Source organism: Aquarana catesbeiana, unplaced genomic scaffold, assembly GCF_042186555.1.
Source record: "Aquarana catesbeiana isolate 2022-GZ unplaced genomic scaffold, ASM4218655v1 unanchor229, whole genome shotgun sequence".
In the NCBI taxonomy this organism is placed as follows: domain Eukaryota; kingdom Metazoa; phylum Chordata; class Amphibia; order Anura; family Ranidae; genus Aquarana; species Aquarana catesbeiana.
The window spans coordinates 1,195,626-1,216,975 of record NW_027362656.1 but is presented as its reverse complement, the minus strand read 5'-3'; the positions used below and the strand labels follow the sequence as shown (position 1 = coordinate 1,216,975).

Here is a 21,350-nt window from a genome sequence, read left to right as displayed (position 1 = left end):
AGTCTGTTGGATACTTTGTGATCTAAAGTGCAATAAACCAGTTAAATGAACATTGGATTATTTTCATGTTAAATATGTGGACTGGCAGTAAAGGGTTAATTGCACATATGTATGAAGTTTGTGGTGTTGCTGCGGGGCGGATTCACTCAGCAGCTCGCCGTGGTGACAGATCTTGATAAGTGGCGGTTGAATACTTGGAGATGAAATGAGCAAAAGACCAGTTAATGTAATGCTTCGAGATCATTATGTGTAATTATATGCATATGAGGTTGTGCCGAGCAGATTGGTCGATAAGGAAGGAGGAGGATATTTTAACTTGGTTGCCGTGCCGTGTCGCCACCCCCTGTGACGAAACGCGTCAGTGGGTGGCTACACAGCGACTGTGGAAGCTGGGATGGTGTTCTGATGTCTAGCGAATGAAGCAGTGGTAAGATCGCAAACACAGAGCCGCTCGGCATGTCTTGTACTGTGTTACAAAAAGGCTGGTTTTAGCTGAATTTGATGTACATACAATATAGATTTTATATAGATCGATATCTCATATGATTTCGCACTATTAGAGGCTCCATTTCTTTCTCCATTTTCTACATGTGGAGTCAAACCCGGACATGTGAATGGAGTGTGGAGAGCTACAGCAGCCGTTCAATATAACCTTTCAGCTTGTTTGCCAAACACGAGAGTGAATGGAACATCATCTGGTGAGCTTGTTCCTTATCAGGAGTTGGTCTCCCATTCATCACTGTGGTGGAGGAACTCATCTCATCATATTGTTTTTTGCACTATTCAAAACTGATGAACTGAACTGATAAAAAAAAATGGATGAACTGAACTGATGAACTGAACGGTCCGAATGTTTGAAAGGACCCCAAGGACTGTCTTTTTGGTGTGGATTCACAAGACACTCTCATTATTTATATATATATATATATATATATATATATATATATATATATATATATATATATATATATATATATATATATTCATTATTAAGGACATTTTATGTCACTTTTGGACACATATAAGAGCACTATTGTGGATTATATAATATATACACTGTTATATATTTATGTTTTTCCATCTCTTGTTATGTTTATGTTATTTAAGTAGCAGCAATACTATTGGGTATTAAAGCGCATTGATTTTGTATTTATAAATTGTCAAAAACTGTCTCTGTGTTTTGACACTTATTTGGTGAATGGGTACTATGCACCCCATACTCATTCAGGATCTGAGGGCCCCCTTGTTAAAGGGTATTCGAGATTCCAATAAGCCCCCGCCCACAGATCCCCACAACCACCGCCCAGGGTTGTCGAGAAGAGGCACTTGTCCCCATCAACATGGGGGACAAGGTGCTTTGGGATGGGAGGCCCCCCTGCCCCAAAGCACCACCCCTCCATGTTGAGAGCATGTGGCCTGGTATAGTTCAGAAAGGGGGGGGCACTCGCTCGTACCCCACAGTTCATTGGCCTATCAGGCTGCATGCTCGGATAAGGGTCTGGTATGGATTGGAGAGGGGGTTCCCACGTTTTTTTTTATTCAGCTGTCAGTGGGAGAAGCACATTGACAGCTGATGTCTTATCGGTTGTTAAGGATGCCACGGCCAGCTTCCGACCCCACTCCACCCCACCTATTCACTGCACCCTGATTGGGCAAGGCATTACCCAATCAGGGCTTAGAATGTACTGTGCAGCACGCAGTGTATTGCAGAGTATTCAGTGGAACGAACACCCACCGAATGCCCTACAAATTGGCATGATCGCCGAACGGACAAACAGGCAATGTTCGGACCACTTTTTGCTCGGCCCAAACCGTTTACCCAACTTTAATTGCAACAATCCGGCTGTGTATAAATTATATCTACCAATAATTGTCAATCATCTACCTGATGATGGTGAGGGATGGTGTGATCTTCCTGTGTGGAATCCCGAGAATACAGAGGATGGGGACATCTCTCTGGTGGGTTCCTGGTATTTGGTGGCTCCATCATATCCTTGTGTCCTTCTGATAACTCCTCCATCACTCCATACTCCTCCTCCTCTTTATACTCTTCTTTAACTTCAATATTATCATCCCCGAGGTTTCCACTCTGAATATATAATAAAACATTCATTGTAACAAACATGCTGTGTATAAATTATAACTACCAATAATTGTCAATCATCTACCTGATGATGGTGAGGGATGGTGTGACCTTCCTGTGTGGAATCCCGGGAATACAGAGGATGGGGACATCTCTCTGGTGGGTTTCTGTAGCTGGATGACTCCACCATGGTGTCCTGGTACAGATCTTTGTGTTCTTTTAGAAACTCTGACTCCTCTGTCACCCCATCCTCATCATCCTCCTCTTTTATCTCTTCTTTAACCTCAACTTTAGAATCTCTCAGGTTTCCACTCTGAATATAGAATAAAAATGACATCAATTGTAGCAATGCAGATAATGTACAGATCCTAATGATACTATCAGTGATTGTTCCTCATCTACCTGATGATGGTGAGGGATGGTGTGACCTTCCTGTGTGGAATCCCGGGAATACAGAGGATGGGGACATCTCTCTGGTGGGTTCCCATTACTGGATCCATCTGTAGGAAACACACACACTGACTGAATACATTGTTTATATGTGTTTATCAGATGATGGGGGATCTAGGTGGACCCTCCGTACTGCTCTCTCCTTTACGATAAAGTCTCCTCTTACCTGGTGATGTGAGGGGCGGCTGATTGTCCATCATGACGTCCTTGTAGAGATCCTTGTGTCCTTCTAAATACTCCCACTCCTCCATGGAGAAATAGACAGTGACATCCTGACACCTTATAGGAACCTGACACACACAATGATACAGTCACCATCCTGGCACATTCCTTGTCTGTTACTGGATAATGTCCCAGAATTCCCAGCACCGCTCACCTCTCCTTCATGATCTCTCTGGTGACTTCTAGAATCGTCTTTGTATTTCTCTATTCTATCAGGGAGGGAGGTGGAGGCAATGTGATGGTCATATGATCTCCATACTTCACAGGAAGTAAACTCTAAATCTGAACACAAATAGTAAAATCAATCAATATTCCCAGAATCCTCCTCACCTCACCATTCAGGTTTCCATTTTATTAAAGCCCCACTTCAGACTGAGGTATAATTTACCCACACAGGACCCCCACACTCCATAGGTTAAAAACTTATAGCAGGCATGCTGACATCATTACATACAATGCAGGACAAACAGTCCCACTTTGCTAGTGAGATGATGCCAAGGGTCCGCCCACATCCTAAGAGCATCAGAAAACAAAAAGAGATGGAGAGAAATTGGGAGAAGGAGCTCATAGAGAATCCTACGACATGACACTGACCTGACTGATTGGAAGGACATTGGGAGGAGGAGCTGTGAGGTCAGTGTGATGTCATAGGACATATAGACCCTGGATGGAGGGACATTGGGAGGAGGAGCTGTGAGGTCATTGTGATGTCATAGGACATATAGACTCTGGATGGAGGGACATTTGGATGGGGAGATTTGAGGGGTCCTCTATATGAGGCTCCTGTGCAAACCAAATCATTGTTCCTGGGTGTGTCCTACCTCTCCTAAACTGAAGAGTGAACTTTGACCTTTACCATACAGAAATCTGTGAAAGTAAGCTCTCATGTGATCAGGTGATGTGCGGAGGAACGGAGTGTAAATAGCAGACAATTTTCTCCAGAGCTCCTAATGGTGGGGATGGATTTCGCTGAGTGTTGGTGCCAAGTTTCCACCCCCCAGGATCACCGCAGGTGTGGAGAAAAGCTGTGTAAGAGGATATGGAGGAGAGATGAGGAGGAGATCCAGGAATCAGGATAAAGGTCAGGACAAGCAACAGACGAGCGCATCCAAGAGATGAAGCCGGGGTCACTACACAGAAAATCAATCCAAGGAAACAACAGGCAGGACGAGGAATAGCAAGAAGGAGCTCAGAGACAAATGAGAATATTGCTCAGCCAATGGGAGATTATCTCAGCATGACTTACATAATGAAGGAGATGAGGGGGAGGGGAGGAAGTCACTTAAGGTGGGGCTTGATAAATTTGCTTTGAATGTAAGAGCCAGCTAAAAAAGTTAGTGGGTGCAGAATGCAGGACATGGGGTGAAGGGTTCAGAATTCAGGACAGTAATCCAATCCCCCACTCCCCTGTGTCCTCCTGCATGTCCTGTACATCTCCCCCAGCAGTGTGTGAGAGCAGAGTGGATGGAGAGGACATCTTGTGTACATAAAGCAGCATGTCCCTCCCTGGCTGGTTTCTTAGCTGGCTGCTTTGCAGGCTTGTCCTGGTTACTCCTGTAAGGACTCTGTAGTCCTGTTTCTCAGCACCTTGTGGAGATCTTTGTGGCAGTGCCGAGGTGGCGCCATGTTGGAGATTCGGTCCCGCTCCTTCCTCTCTGTTCTGCCGGAGGGCTCTGCAGGGACACAGGCAGCTGTGGGTGGAAGCAGGAGCCGATGGTGACAGTAATGCGGCCGCAGAAAGGAGAAAGATCGGCAGCAGGAGCTCAGTGAGATGAGTCCTCTCATGTCCTGTCCTGTCCAGTCCACCCCTCACTTCACAGGTCGGGTGCCATCATCTCCTCCTCCTCCCCCCCCTCACCCTCCCTCCTGGCCCCGCTCCGAGCCACATTCCTGTCTGAATAATGTGTCCGGGTTTCAGGCAGAAACATTATTCAGACCAACAGTGAGAATGGGCTGACAAGAGCCCAGGGGCCAGGAGGACGCCATTTCTAGTCACCATGGCGACCTGGGATTTGTTGACTTATGGTGCTTGGCAAGTCTTGTTTTAAAAAAAAAAAAAAAAAAAAACTTTTTTTATACTTCCCTCTTCTGTGTAGTTGGTTTTGAACACATCAGGCCGGATCCTCCTCTTCTCGGGTCCCTCATTGCTGCTCCTGGCCCCTCCCTCCCCCCACACCCGGCAGCTTCCTATGAGGGCACCCGAGCCGAGTCACAGCTCCGTGTATTCATTCAGACATGGAGCCCCGTCCCCTCTCTGAACCATGTATGGCCAGCTTTGGAAACAAGATATATTAATCAACGGATCCCCCTAAAGGGGTTATTCTACATTTCCACACTATATATGTGTGTATCATCATCTGCTGGAGATAAAAGACATCACAGTGACTATGGAGGAAGAGGACGGACATGACGGGGGGTTACTGGGTGTAAATAGAAAATAAGATCTTATTACCTCCTCTGCTGCTACTTCCAGCAATGTCTCCTCTCCCGACTCACCTCTCACCCAGAACTTCCTGTCTGTACCTGACATAACGTCCTGTCTTCCATAGAGTCTTCCTGTCTGGGTAGAGGTGAGATCACCACCTTGTGGAGCTCAGAGGAACTGCAGAAACATCTCAGCGTGAACACGTCCTTGTGCTGTGTGTGTATGTACTGTATATCCTTATAGATGGGTCATCTCCACTCCCACCAAGGGGGATAGAAATATATTACTGCTCGGGGGGGGAGACATTTTGGCCCCTTTGATTTTGCAGTAAAATTGATGGCAGATTTAGTCATGTAGAACATCTGTTATATGGATACAAAGAACCCCAGCCGAGAGTAAAGGGTGGAAATGGCTCCTGATCCCCAGATTTGGGTAATTTAGTCACCAATATAAATAGAATAAAACCCACGCTATGTGTAACAACTCAAATACCTACAAAAATAACTTATACCGGACTGCTGCTGTAACAAAGGTAAGTATTCCCTTTATCAACTAGAAGAGCATTATGTGTCACAGCGCTGTCCTATTGTGTGTGCACTAGGGATGAGCTTCGAGTTCGAGTCAAACTCATGTTCGACTCGAACATTGGCTGTTCGCAAGTTCGCCAAACAGCGAACGATTTGGGGTGTTCGCGGCAAATTCGAATGCCGCGGAACACCCTTTAAAAATCTATGGGAGAAATCGAAAGTGCTAATTTTAAAGGCTTATATGCAAGTTATTGTCATAAAAAGTGTTTGGGGACCCGGGTCCTGCCCCAGGGGACATGGATCAATGCAAAAAAAAGTTTTAAAAACGGCCGTTTTTTTAGGAGCAGTGATTTTAATAATGCTTAAAGTCAAACAATAAAAGTGTATCCCTTTAAATTTCGTACCTGGGGGGTGTCTATAGTATGCCTGTAAAGGGGCACATGTTTCCCGTGTTTAGAACAGTCTGACAGCAAAATGACATTTTGAAGGAAAAACGCCATTTAAAACTACTCGCGGCTATTGCATTGCCGGTCCGACAATACACATAGAAGTTCATTGATAAAAACGGCATGGGAATTCCGAACCAAAATTTACAAAAAAATGACGTGGGGGTCCCCCTAAATTCCATGCCAGACCCTTCAGGTCTGGTATCGATTTTAAGGGGAACCCCGCGCCAAAAAAAAAAAAAAAACGGCGTGGGGTCCCCCGAAAAATCCATACCAGACCCTTATCCTAGCACGCAACCTGGCAGGCCGCAGGAAAAGGGGGGGGGACGAGAGAGCACCCCCCCTCCTGAACCGTACCAGGCCACATGCCCTCAACATTGGGAGGGTGCTTTGGGGTAGCCCCCCAAAACACCTTGTCCCCAGGTTGATGAGGACAAGGGCCTCATCCCCACAACCCTGGCCGGTGGTTGTGGGGGTCTGTGGGCGGGGGGGCTTATCGGAATCTGGAAGCCCCCTTTAACAAGGGGACCCCCAGATCCCGCCCCCCCCTGTGTGAAATGGTAAGGGGGTACAAAAGTACCCTTACCATTTCACTAAAAAACTGTCAAAAATGTTAAAAATGACAAGAGACAGTTTTTGACAATTCCTTTATTTAAATGCTTCTTCTTTCTTCTTTCTTCTATCTTCCTTCATCTTCTTCTTCTTTTTCTTCTTTTGGTTCTTCTGGCTCTTCTGGTTCTTCCTCTGGCGTTCTTGTCCAGCATCTATCTTCTTCTCCTCGGGCCGCTCCGCACCCATGGCATGGGGGGAGGCTCCCGCTCTTCTCTTCATCTTCTTCTCTTCTTCATCTTCTTTTCTTCTCTTCTTCTCTTCTTCATCTTCTTCTCCGGGCCGCTCCGCATCCATGCTGGCATGGAAGGAGGCTCCCGCTGTGTGACGGCGTCTCCTTGTCTGACGGTTCTTAAATAACGGGGGGCAGGGCCCCCCTCTGACGCACGGGACATGACAGGACTTCCCTGTGGCATTCCCCGTGACGTCACAAGGAAGTCCCGTCAAGTCACCGTGCGTCAGAGTTATTTAAGAACCGTCAGACGAGGAGCGGCCCCGAGAAGAAAATGAAGAAGAGAAGAAGAGAAGAAAAGAAGAAGATGAAGAAGAGAAGAAGATGAAGAGAAGAGCGGGAGCCTCCCCCCATGCCATGGGTGTGGAGCGGCCCGAGGAGAAGAAGATAGAAGACGCCGCGGAGGAGATGCTGGACGAGAACGCTGGAGGAAGAACCAGAAGAGTCAGAAGAACCAGAAGAAGAAGAAGATGAAGGAAGATAGAAGAAAGAAGAAGCATCTAAATAAAGGAATTGTCAAAAACTGTCTCTTGTCATTTTTAACATTTTTGACAGTTTTTTAGTGAAATGGCCATTTCACACAGGGGGGGCCGGGATCTGGGGGTCCCCTTGTTAAAGGGGGCTTCCAGATTCCGATAAGCCCCCCACCCGCAGACCCCCACAACCACCGGCCAGGCTTGTGGGGATGAGGCCCTTGTCCTCATCAACATGGGGACAAGGTGTTTTGGGGGGCTACCCCAAAGCACCCTCCCAATGTTGAGGGCATGTGGCCTGGTACGGTTCAGGAGGGGTGGGCCGCTCTCTTGTCCCCCCCTCTTTTCCTGCAGTCTGCCAGGTTGTGTGCTCGGATAAGGGTCTGGTATGAATTTTTGGGGGGACCCCACGCCGTTTTTTTTTTTTGGCGCGGGGTTCCCCTTAAAATCCGTAATCCGTAAATCAGACCTGAAGGGCCTGGTATGGAATTAAGGGGGACCCCCCCGTCATTTTTTTTTAAATTTTGGTTCTGGGTTCCCCTGTGGGGAATTCCCATGCCGTTTTTATCAATAAACTTCTATGTGTATTGTCGGACCGGCAATGCAATAGCCGCGAGTTTTAAATGGCTTTTTTCCTTCGAAATGTCATTTTGCTGTCAGACTGTTCTAAACACGGGAAACATGCGCCCCTTTACAGGCATACTATAGACACCCCCCAGCTACGAAATTTAAAGGGATATTACACTTTTATTGTTTCACTTTAAGCATTATTAAAATCACTGCTCCTGAAAAAACGTCCGTTTTTAAAACTTTTTTTTGCATTGATCCATGTCCCCTGGGTCAGGACCCAGGTCCCCAAACACTTTTTAGGACAATAACTTGCATATAAGCCTTTAAAATTAGCACTTTTGATTATTCATGTTCGTGTCCCATAGATTTTAACGGTGTTCGCTTGTTCGAACAAACTTTTTTCCTGTTCGCATATTCTGGTGCGAACCTCACAGGGGGGTGTTCGGCTCATCCCTAGTGTGCACATAAATCATCACAAATACACTAAAATATGTGGATACATTCATATATAAAGTGCTAGGGGCTCAAATAATATTCTCTGCAGATCTACTGCTTCCACTTTACACCTACTTTACTGATCTTATGGTGTTTGTCAATAGATTAAGTAAACTGAACCATGTGCAAATTCATATATAACATATAGTGCTTTGTGCTCAAGATGCTGTTCCCTGCAGATCCACTGCATCCACTTTACACCTACTTCATTCATCTTATGATATTTGCTGCTATATTAAATAAACTAAAAATCTGTGCAAATTCATGTAATCATACAATATTTTGTACTGCAAGTCCACTGCTTCCACTTTGCATCTACTTCAACAAACTGATTTTCCTAAAAGAAAAAAACCCCACCAACCAATGAAAAGTTGATAAGGTGTAAAGTTCTCGGTGCTCCAAACTGTGCCAGCTGTAGTGTAGCCACGCCTTCTTCCACCTCTTACACACGTGATGGTGAGGGCGCCCCCTTAGTAGTGCTTCCCCACTCACCAGAGCAATATGACTCCCAGCTTTAAATCTACCAAAGTCACCAACATCCTTCACACTCTCCTCACCTCCGATGGCAAAGGAACTGGATCCTCCTCGCTCACTCCTGAGAGTCTGCTGCAAGTCACACTCAGAGCTCCACCTCTTCATACACACTCAGAGCTCCTCCTCTTCATACACACTCAGAGCTCCTCCTCTTCATACACACTCAGAGCTCCGCCTCTTCATACACACTCAGAGCTCCGCCCCTTCATACACACTCAGAGCTCCGCCTCTTCATACACACTCAGAGCTCCGCCTCTTCATACACACTCAGAGCTCCGCCTCTTCATACACACCCACAGCTCCGCCTCTTCATACACACTCACGGCTCCGCCCCTTCATACACACTCAGGGCTCCGCCTCTTCATACACACTCAGAGCTCCGCCTCCTCATACACTCTCAGAGCTCCGCCTCTTCATACACACTCAGGGCTCCGCCTCTTCATACACATTCAGAGCTCCGCCTCTTCATACACACTCAGGTCTCCGCCTCTTCATACACACTCAGGGCTCTGCCTCTTCATACACACTCAGGGCTCCGCCTCTTCATACACACTCAGGGCTCCTCTTCATACACACTTAGAGCTCCGCCTCTTCATACACACTCAGAGCTCCGCCTCTTCATACACACTCAGAGCTCCGCCTCTTCATACACACTCAGGGCTCCGCCTCTTCATACACACTCAGAGCTCCGCCTCTTCCTACACACTCAGAGCTCCGCCCCTTCATACACACTCAGAGCTCCGCCTTTTTCACACATTCAGAGCTCCTCCTCTTCATACACACTCAGGGCTCCTCCTCTTCATACACACTCAGAGCTCCGCCTCTTCATACACACTCAGAGCTCCGCCTCTTCATACACACTCAGGGCTCCGCCTCTTTATACACACTCAGAGCTCCGCCTCTTCATACACACTCAGGGCTCCGCCTCTTCATACACACTCAGAGCTCCGCCTCTTCATACACACTCAGAGCTCCGCCTCTTCATACACACCCACAGCTCCGCCTCTTCATACACACTCACAGCTCCGCCCCTTCATACACACTCAGGGCTCCGCCTCTTCATACACACTCAGAGCTCTGCCTCTTCATACACACTCAGGGCTCCGCCTCTTCATACACACTCAGAGCTCCGCCTCTTCCTACACACTGAGAGCTCTGCCCCTTCATACACACTCAGGGCTCTGCCTCTTCATACACATTCAGAGCTCCGCCTCTTCATACACACTCAGGTCTCCGCCTCTTCGTACACACTCAGGGCTCTGCCTCTTCCTACACACTCAGAGCTCCGCCCCTTCATACACACTCAGAGCTCCTCCTCTTCATACACACTCAGGGCTCCTCCTCTTCATACACACTCAGAGCTCCGCCCCTTCATACACACTCAGAGCTCCGCCTTTTTACACACACTCAGAGCTCCTCCTCTTCATACACACTGAGGGCTCCTCCTCTTCATACACACTCAGAGCTCCGCCTCTTCATACACACTCAGGGCTCCGCCTCTTCATACACACTCAAAGCTCCGCCTCTTCATACACACTCAGAGCTCCGCCCCTTCATACACACTCAGAGCTCCTCCTCTTCATACACACTCAGGGCTCCGCCTCTTCATACACACTCAGGGCTCCGCCTCTTCATACACACTCAGAGCTCCACCTCTTCATACACACTCAGGGCTCCTCCTCTTCATACACACTCAGGGCTCCGCCTCTTCATACACACTCAGGGCTCCGCCTCTTCATAAACACTCAGGGAGGAGAGAAAGGGGAAGAATATACAGTACATACACACACAGCACAAGGCCGTGTTCACACTACGAGATGTTTCTCGGGGCTGCAGTTCCTCTGAGCTCCACAAGGTGGTGATCTCAGAACTACCCAGACAGGAAGACTCTATGGAATATTGACAGGAAGTGATGTCAGGAACAGGCAGGAAATGCCATTTGATAAGAGGGAAGACGCTGCAGGATTTGGCGGCAGAGGAGGTAATACATAGATTAATCCCTTCAGGGGGATCAGTTGATTATTAATATATTTTCCTTCCCTGATAGAATAGAGAAATAAAAAGAAGATTCTAGAAGTCACCAGAGAGATCATGGAGGAGAGGTGAGCGGTGCTGGGAATTCTCGGACATTATCCAGTAACAGACAAGGGATGTGTCTGGATGGTGACTGTATCATTGTGTGTGTCAGGTTCCTATAAGGTGTCAGGATGTCACTGTCTATTTCTCCATGGAGGAGTGGGAGTATTTAGAAGGACACAAGGATCTCTACAAGGACGTCATGATGGACAATCAGCCGCCCCTCACATCACCGGGTAAGAGGAGACTTTATTGTAAAGGAGGGAGCAGTACGGAGGGTCCACCTAGATCCCCCCATCAGTGCTGGGACAAGGCCATTTGGTGCCCAGGGCGAAGATGGCAAACTGCGCCCCCCCCCCCCCCCCATTTTTAAGAAAGAATCAATTTCAAAACAAGAATATACCTAAAACAATATAAATTCAATTATCACCCCACACACAGTATTTCACTATTTACATGACCCCCCCCCCCCACACCACACACACACACACACACACAGTATTATTACTATTATGCCTGCTAAAAACCCGCCCAGGGCCGTCTTTAACCACTTGCTGACCAGCGCACGACGATATACGTCACAATGGCACGGCTGGGCAGATTTTTTAAAAAAAAGTTTTTATTGAACAATTTACATTTTGAACATAGTTCTGCAAGTTACAAGGCAATACTGGAGAAATGCATAAAACAAAGAAATGTGGATTATACACAGCAGATCAAAAACGTATTCAGATAGCCACCTCTGTATCCCCCCTTCCACTGCCACCTCTGTACCCCCCTTCTATAGCCACCTCTGTACCCCCCTTCTATAGCCACCTCTGTATACCCCCCTTCTATAGCCACCTCTGTATACCCCCTTTCTATAGCCACCTCTGTATACCCCCCCTTCTATAGCCACCTCTGTATACCCCCCCTTCTATAGCCACCTCTGTATACCCCCCTTCTATAGCCACCTCTGTATACCCCCCTTCTATAGCCACCTCTGTATACCCCCCTTCTATAGCCACCTCTGTATACCCCCCCCTTTTATAGCCACCTCTGTATACCCCCCCCCTTTTATAGCCACCTCTGTATACCCCCCCCCTTTTATAGCCACCTCTGTATACCCCCCCCCCCCTTTTATAGCCACCTCTGTATACCCCCCCCTTTTATAGCCACCTCTGTATACCCCCCCTTTTATAGCCACCTCTGTATACCCCCCCCTTTTATAGCCACCTCTGTATACCCCCCCTTTTATAGCCACCTCTGTATACCCCCCCCTTTTATAGCCACCTCTGTATACCCCCCCTTTTATAGCCACCTCTGTACACCCCCCTTGTATGGTCACCTCTGTACACCCCCCTTGTATGGTCACCTCTGTACACCCCCCTTGTATGGTCACCTCTGTACACCCCCCTTGTATGGTCACCTCTGTATACCCCCCCCTTTTATAGCCACCTCTGTATACCCCCCCCTTTTATAGCCACCTCTGTATACCCCCCCTTTATGGTCACCTCTGTACATCCCCCTTGTATGGTCACCTCTGTACACCCCCCTTGTATGGTCACCTCTGTACACCCCCCTTGTATGGTCACCTCTGTACACCCCCCTTGTATGGTCACCTCTGTACATCCCCCTTGTATGGTCACCTCTGTACATCCCCCTTGTATGGTCACCTCTGTACACCCCCCTTGTATGGTCACCTCTGTACACCCCCCTTGTATGGTCACCTCTGTACACCCCCCTTGTATGGTCACCTCTGTACACCCCCCTTGTATGGTCACCTCTGTACACCCCCCTTGTATGGCCACCTCTGTACACCCCCCTTGTATGGCCACCTCTGTACACCCCCCTTGTATGGCCACCTCTGTACACCCCCCTTGTATGGCCACCTCTGTACACCCCCCTTGTATGGCCACCTCTGTACACCCCCCTTGTATGGCCACCTCTGTACACCCCCCTTGTATGGCCACCTCTGTACACCCCCCTTGTATGGCCACCTCTGTACACCCCCCTTGTATGGCCACCTCTGTACACCCCCCTTGTATGGCCACCTCTGTACACCCCCCTTGTATGGCCACCTCTGTACACCCCCCTTGTATGGCCACCTCTGTACACCCCCCTTGTATGGCCACCTCTGTACACCCCCCTTGTATGGCCACCTCTGTACACCCCCCTTGTATGGCCACCTCTGTACACCCCCCTTGTATGGCCACCTCTGTACACCCCCCTTGTATGGCCACCTCTGTACACCCCCCTTGTATGGTCACCTCTGTATACCCCCCTTGTATGGTCACCTCTGTATACTCCCCCCTGTCCACAACCCCCTCTGTATCCAACCCCCCCATCCGTCCACAGCCACCATTGTAATCCTCCCTTTAGAGTTCTCACCTCTTTTCACAAATTCCTCCCCCTCCTTCTCACAGTTCTCATCCTCCGTGATACTGCACCTCTCTGGTATGTGTGTGCTCTTTTTCGAACACACAGTCTCAGATCTGTAGCATACAGCCAGAACACTTCACTCTGTTCTGTGCTGTGCTATAGAAGTGTGAGGGGGGGTGATGGGACGGGGGAGCACGGACAATCGCTCTGCCTCACTTCCTGTCACAGGACAGCGTCTCCGATCCTGCAGCTCCTGAGAGAGGGATAAGCAGGACGAGTCGGCACTTACACACAGCCCGCAGCTGTTCTCCTCCCCTGTCAGTGTGGCCGCCTGTGTTAACCCGGCCGAGAGAGCAAACGGGGGAGGACGGCACAGCTGTGTTCGTGACCGCTACACCGGGAGAACTATTCTAAGCAGTGCGCGCTTCAGGGGCAGCTGCTTTTGCTCTGCGTTAAAGAGGACCCTGAGCCCGCCCCCTCTCACACTCCGCCCAGGGCACTCGCCCCTCCTGCCCACCCCTTGTACCGGCTCTGCCCCCCATCATCTGATAAACACATAGAAACAATGTATTCAGTCAGTGTGTGTGTTTTCTACAGGTGGATCCAGTAATGAGAACCCACCAGAGAGATGTCCCCGTCCTCTGTATTCCCGGGATTCCACACAGGAAGATCACACCATCCCCCACCATCATCAGGTAGATGAGGAACAATCACTGATAGTATCATTAGGATCTGTACATTATCTGCATTGTTACAATTGATGTCATTTTTATTCTATATTCAGAGTGGAAACCTGAGAGATTCTAAAGTTGAGGTAAAAGAAGAGATAAAAGAGGAGGATGATAAGGAAGGGGTGATGGAGGAGTCAGAGTATATAAAAGAGCACAAAGATCTGTACACCATCCCTCACCATCATCAGGTAGATGATTGTCAATTATTAGTAGTTCTGATTTATACACAGCATGTTTGTTACAATTAATGTTTTATTATATATTCAGAGTGGCAACCTCGGGGATGATAATATTGATGTTAAAGAAGAGTATAAAGAGGAGGATGAAGAGTATGGAGTGATGGAGCCACCTAATACCAGGAACCCACCAGAGAGATGTCCCCGTCCTCTGTATTCCCGGGATTCCACACAGGAAGATCACACCATCCCTCACTTTTGCAAGGTTGGTGGAACAGAGCATCTAGAACATGGACTTGTAGCAATAATGTGTAGATTTTTTGTGTGATGTCACAATAATAAAGCTTATATTTTACAGATGATATTCTCTCTAATTTTCTTGATTTAGAGTGGAGATCCAATCGATATAGAATTTGAGGTTAAAGCAGAAGAAGAAGAGAGGTATGTGAGGGATGATCAGCAGTCTATGGAGGAGGATGGAATAACGGGGACATTTATAGAGGAGGACACGCCTACAGAGATCAGCACAGGTGGGTCATTAACACTAAATACATTCCTCCACCCATACTGTGCACTGATTGGTCCAGAGTAGGGCGGGGGCTGGGTGATATCAGCTTATAATCCCCTGGTCACTTTCCTGAGCTGTGTTCTCCGTCCTGTATTCCTGTATTTCCCTCGGATAATCTTCCTTCTCTGTGCTGCAGACACTATTTATGTATCTAGACTGGATTTATGGAGATTCTGGGGTTCAGCTGGCAGCAAAGTTTTAGTTTTAAACTTAGACATTACTAGACCTAGGCACCTGGGGTATAGGCCTTGGGTCTCCTTCACCATGCCCGGGTCTAGTAAGATCTCTGACAGAACAATTCTCCCGGGATTACTTGCTCTGTTGTCTGCTGGCTGTGCCGGGTGGAGGGATATGTCTGTATAGTCTCAGACCTAAGTCACTGAGTGCAGTCTCAGGAGATGGGAGACAGCGGTGTGGGACCTCTGCAACTTGTCTCATGTAAACATTTAATCTTCCACTGAATACCAATATTATGAGTCCTGACCCTTACACTGTATAATTTATATTGTACATTATATACTCCTGACCCCTGCACTATATACTCTGTTGTACATTATTCTGGTACTGTATAGTCCTAACTTTTGTATCCCATATAATAAGTTGTACATTACATAGGCCTCACTTCTTCTGCACCCATTTTCTACCAATTGGACATTTTATATCTGATGATTTGATTGGAGCACAGACTTTTACATGTTTATAATCATGTGATAACATTCTCAGACTTTGGAACCTTAAACAGAAAGTGATAATGAGGGAGGAGTCAATAACTCAATGATGGGGGCATGATGACTGCATTAGTGTATGGCCGCTGTGTGAGATGGCTCTGCTCCACATCTGGGTAAATCACAAATCTGATGGACTTACTGCTGCTTCTGCGCCCACCAGACTGCTTCAGATCGCATCTGGGACCCAATGGCATGCCCATAAAACGAAAGAAGACCCCCATGCCAAAAAAACTTGAGGGATTCTTTCCCTCTCTACTGCCAAGGCTTTGGCAAGATGGCGGCCGCTTTTCACAACAGGCCGGATTAAGCTCAGGGCCCTCCAGGAGCAGGCATCATGGTGCTGAGATGACCGGACAATACGATCTAAACCCATCCTCAGGCTCTGGAGCTTCAACTCCCTCCACCCGCAGATCAGCTCCTCGTACACGCAGAAGACGACCAGGCTTTCCTCAATGACATGGAGGTAGGCACAATGCAGGCTGATTCTCCCCTTCCCCTGATCGCCCGGATCCCATAGCATCCTTCTCTATCTCAGGCCAGCAGTGTCTGACACCACATTAATAGATCTGCTTCTGTCACTTAGAGCATCCCTGCAGGCCGACATGTTCTCCTGCATCCACAGTTTTAAGGGGAACTCCATGAAGTGGGTGAAAGGGTAGTTCAAATTGAAGATTAAATGGGAGAAAATGCCTCCTACTTTAACTCACTTGTTGATGTCCACAACGCACACAGCGATGACATCCAGTGGCTCAAGGCAAAAGTAGCGGAGGACAGATCCTGCAGGAACAATAATAAAATCCAGGGGATCCCAGAATCAGACCAACTAGCCCAGTATGAGCAAGACTTGTTCAAGTCTGTGGCTCCCTCCTTGATGCCAGAGGACCTAGAAAGGATCTACAGAATCCTGAAACCTGCTCACGTGCCACAATCTGTCCCACGTGATGTGTTGTTGAGGATTCAACTCTTTCGGAGCAAAAAGAAGATTGTGTCTGCTTTCCGCTGGACAAAGCACCTTCCGAAGAAGGTTGCAACTGCTAGCTGACTTGTCTCAATTCACCTTACAGAGACGTAAGAATGTGGCAATGGTCACCAAGGCTCTCAGGAACATCACCCACCACTGGTGCTACGCATGCACCTTGGTCATCAAGTGCAATGGAAAATTTTAAACTGTCAAATACGGAAATACGGGACAATTTAGGTAACAGCGATCACAGGTCAATTCGTTTCAGTATAAATCACACAAATAGGAAACATGAAGGGAACACAAAGACACTGAATTTCAAAAGAGCCAACTTTCCTAAACTACAAACCTTGCTAAAAGGCATAAATTGGGATAAAATATTAGGAACAAAGAATACGGAGGAGAGATGGGTTTGCTTTAAGAGCATATTAAATAAGGGCATTAGCCAATGTATCCCATTGGGTAATAAATTTAAGAGAGCGAACAAAAATCCTGGATGGCTTAACTCCAATGTAAAAATGCATATAAAAGCAAAGGAGAAGGCCTTCAAAAAATACAAGGTTGAGGGATCATCCTCAGCATTCAGACTTTATAAAGAATGCAATAAGAAATGTAAGGGTGCAATTAGGACAGCTAAGATAGAACATGAAAGACACATAGCGGAGGAGAGCAAAAAAAATCCCAAGAAATTCTTTAAGTATGTAAACAGTAAAAAAGGGAGGACAGACCATATTGGCCCCATAAAGAATGAGGAAGGACATCTGGTTACAAAGGATGGGGAGATGGCAAAGGTATTGAATTTATTCTTCTCCTCAGTCTTCACGAGTGAATCGGGGGGCTTCAGTAACCAAAACTGCAGTGTTTATCCTCATGACACAACACAGGAAGCACCTCCATGGTTAACAGAGGACAGAATTAAAATTAGACTTGAGAAACTTAACATTAATAAATCACTGGGACCAGATGGCTTGCATCCGAGGGTACTTAGGGAACTCAGTCAGGTGATTGCCAGACCGTTGTTCCTAATTTTTACAGACAGTCTATTGACTGGAATGGTACCAGCTGATTGGAGAAAAGCCAATGTAGCACCAATATTTTTTAAAAAGGGCCCAAAAAACATCCCTGGGAATTACAGACCAGTTAGCCTAACATCAATAGTATGTAAACTCTTGGAGGGGATGATAAGGGACTATATACAAGATTTTAGTAATAAGAACGATATCATTAGCAGTAATCAGCATGGATTCATGAAGAATAGTTCTTGCCAAACCAATCTATTAACCTTCTATGAGGAGGTGAGTTGCCATCTAGATCAAGGAAGGCCCGTAGACATGGTGTATCTGGATTTTGCAAAAGCATTTGACACAGTTCCCCATAAACGTTTACTGTACAAAATAAGGTCCGTTGGCATGGACCATAGGGTGAGTACATGGATTGAAAACTGGCTACAAGGGCGTGTTCAGAGGGTGGTGATAAATGGGGAGTACTCAGAATGGTCAGGGGTGGGTAGTGGGGTTCCCCAGGGTTCTGTGCTGGGACCAATCCTATTTAATTTGTTTATAAATGACCTGGAGGATGGGATAAACAGTTCAATCTCTGTATTTGCAGATGATACTAAGCTAAGCAGGGCAATAACTTCTCCGCAGGATGTGGAAACCTTGCAAAAAGACCTGAACAAATTAATGGGGTGGGCGACTACATGGCAAATGAGGTTCAATGTAGAAAAATGTAAAATAATGCATTTGGGTGGCAAAAATATGAATGCAATCTATACACTGGGGGGAGAACCTCTGGGGGAATCTAGGATGGAAAAGGACCTGGGGGTCCTAGTAGATGATAGGCTCAGCAATGGCATGCAATGCCAAGCTGCTGCTAATAAAGCAAACAGAATATTGGCATGCATTAAAAGGGGGATCAACTCCAGGGATAAAACGATAATTCTCCCGCTCTACAAGACTCTGGTCTGGCCGCACCTGGAGTATGCTGTCCAGTTCTGGGCACCAGTCCTCAGGAGGGATGTACTGGAAATGGAGCAAGTACAAAGAAGGGCAACAAAGCTAATAAAGTGTCTGGAGGATCTTAGTTATGAGGAAAGGTTGCGAGCGCTGAACTTATTCTCTCTGGAGAGGAGACGCTTGAGAGGGGATATGATTTCAATTTACAAATACTGTACTGGTGACCCCACAATAGGGATAAAACTTTTTCGCAGAAGAGAGTTTAATAAGACTCGTGGCCACTCATTACAACTAGAAGAAAAGAGGTTTAACCTTAAACTACGTAGAGGGTTCTTTACTGTAAGAGCGGCAAGGATGTGGAATTCCCTTCCACAGGCGGTGGTCTCAGTGGGAAGCATTGATAGCTTCAAGAAACTATTAGATAATCACCTGAATGACCGCAACATACAGGGATATGTAATGTAATACTGACACATAATCAAACACATAGGTTGGACTTGATGGACTTGTGTCTTTTTTCAACCTCACCTACTATGTAACTATGTAACTACTATGTCATTGGAAAGCGGGCTACAACTGCTCAGGTGATGGGGCTAAGAAGAAAGCACACCCCATCCTGGTCCCGGAGGCTCTTATACAATCACATCGGACTGGCAAGTGGTCTCATAAAGGAGATCTCCTAACCAGTAAAGTGAGTCCTAATTGCCCCTCTGGGGGACCACAGCTATATAATTCCCCAGCTTTGAGACTGTTGTCTCTTTCTCCCTATCCCCCCTTACAGTTTAGCAGTTTATCTGCACACGGTTCTTCCCAGAATCTCTTTTTATTTTTGTTACTGCTTTATTTCTTACAGTTGGTTTCACCTGCTCTCCTGAGACCATTGGCCATATCGGTTTATCTTTTGTCTATGTTAGCTCTAATTCCACGGCACGTGAAGATGCACTCTATGCTCTAAAGTGTCTACTACTGCTTCTTCTTGGCCCTTGTAAGAAATGAGGGTTGCTCACGGAAATTATGAACTCTCTATCTTTCTGTCTCAAAGACTCTGTATTAGACCCCTCTATGGCAGATGCATAGTTCTGACCTGTCGCATAAATGCCATGAACCCTGGAGAATGTGTATACCCCAAACTCTCACCAACTTAATTTCCTCCGTAAGTTACTTCACAAAACAGCCAAAATTAGATACGGCCGGCTGTTTTTGTGTGGGGACTTTACTTAGCAGTGGACCCAGCAATAGACTCCTCCAAGCCACCTAGAAAATCGGCACCTACTCTTTGCCTTGCCTTCTACTCCACTCTGAGGACCTCTTTGATGTCTACATGCAGCTGAAAGTGACTATACATTTTTCTCCCCAGGCATTTCACGTATACTCATATTGACCTGTTTTTAGTAGATAAATGGCTACTGCTGCAACAGGCCTCCTCCTCCATATCAGAGTTCACATGGTCTGACCATGCCACTATCTCCTTGTATGTGGAGGAGAGGGATGCCTCTCCCCCAGTCTGCCTTTGGTGCTGCAATTCAAAAGTTCTCAGCTCTCCTACTAATGTTAAATTGCTCTCTCAGCAGTTCCGGGAATACTTTGACATGAATGCTGCCGCTACCAAGGACACCTTATTATTATGGAACGCCCATAAGGCCTATATGAGAGGGTTAATTATCCAAGCATATGCCCAAGCCAAGAAACAATACAACCTTCTCTTGGATACAGTCTTTTCCAAAATGTATAAGGTGGAATCTGCTAATAAATGGTTTCTGACCCTGCATACTCTTCCACTCTCCTTAAACTTAGGCTGGAATTAAGAGGCATGTTATTCTAAACAATATAAGATTACAAAAACTCTCAAAATAAAACATTCCATCAATGGTAATCACGCTGTCCTAGATAACAGACTTGCGTCCCAAAGAACCAAAACCTCAATATCCCACCTTCTCACTAACCATTAAATATTTAATCCCAGAACATGGCTAACTAATTTGCAGACTATTATGAAGCCCTATAAAATCTCAGAACTGACCCACTCACAAAACCCAATCCTCCACCCAGGCCATCAATTCATTTTTGGCTCACCTACAGCTCCCAACTATCTCTGAAGAACACTTCTATACCCTAAATGCCCCCTTTACCATGGCTGAGATCACTAACATCATTGACTCTCTAACAGGAAAGCCCCAGGCCCTGATGGCTTCACAAATTACTATTACAAACTTTTTAAAGACCAACTGGCCCCACATTTGTGCCCATCATGAGCTTCTTTTCCCCTTGGAGATGCTGGGGGCTTACGTTGTCACCATCCCCAAATTTAGGAGGGAACCAACGTCCCCTGCCAACTTTGGACCAATCTCTTTGTTTATCACAGATGTTAAGATTTACGCCAAACTATTAGCAGGGTGCCTGTTCAATATCCTCCCTTCACTGATAAAACCAGACCAGACTGGCTTCACCAAAGGCAGACAGGCTTCCAACGCTACTAGGCAAATAAGAAACCTTCTCCACCATGCTGAAGCTCACCGAACGCCTTCTCTGTTCCTGTCTTTAGATGCAGAGAAGACATTCAATCGGGCCTATTGAGGTTAAATGCTTGATGTGTTATCTAAGTTTGGATTTCAGGGTCCTATCCTAGTCCTATACTCATGCCTATCTGCTCAGGTATATGCTTCTAACCTCCTATCTAGACCCTTTAAGATCACCAATGGCACCCATCAGTGATTCCCCCTATCCCCCG

At 46.8% G+C, this 21,350-nt stretch overlaps 1 protein-coding gene and 1 pseudogene across 1 annotated transcript in view; one reads left to right on the top strand and one right to left on the bottom strand.

Annotated features, from left to right (window-relative positions):
- The window catches only part of LOC141121772 (uncharacterized), a 188,089-nt gene that overhangs the window by 20,124 nt on the left and 146,615 nt on the right, over nt 1–21,350 (bottom strand). The window contains exons 27-32 of the mRNA XM_073611490.1: nt 5,208–5,220; nt 2,910–3,037; nt 2,700–2,823; nt 2,486–2,583; nt 2,169–2,396; nt 1,886–2,089 (exon numbers count right to left, since the gene is read on the bottom strand). Of these exons, the coding sequence (XP_073467591.1) occupies nt 1,886–2,089; nt 2,169–2,396; nt 2,486–2,583; nt 2,700–2,823; nt 2,910–3,037; nt 5,208–5,220 (795 nt within the window). The remainder of the gene's footprint in view (nt 1–1,885; nt 2,090–2,168; nt 2,397–2,485; nt 2,584–2,699; nt 2,824–2,909; nt 3,038–5,207; nt 5,221–21,350) is intronic.
- The window catches only part of LOC141121743 (uncharacterized), a 29,643-nt pseudogene continuing 19,251 nt past the window's right edge, over nt 10,959–21,350 (top strand).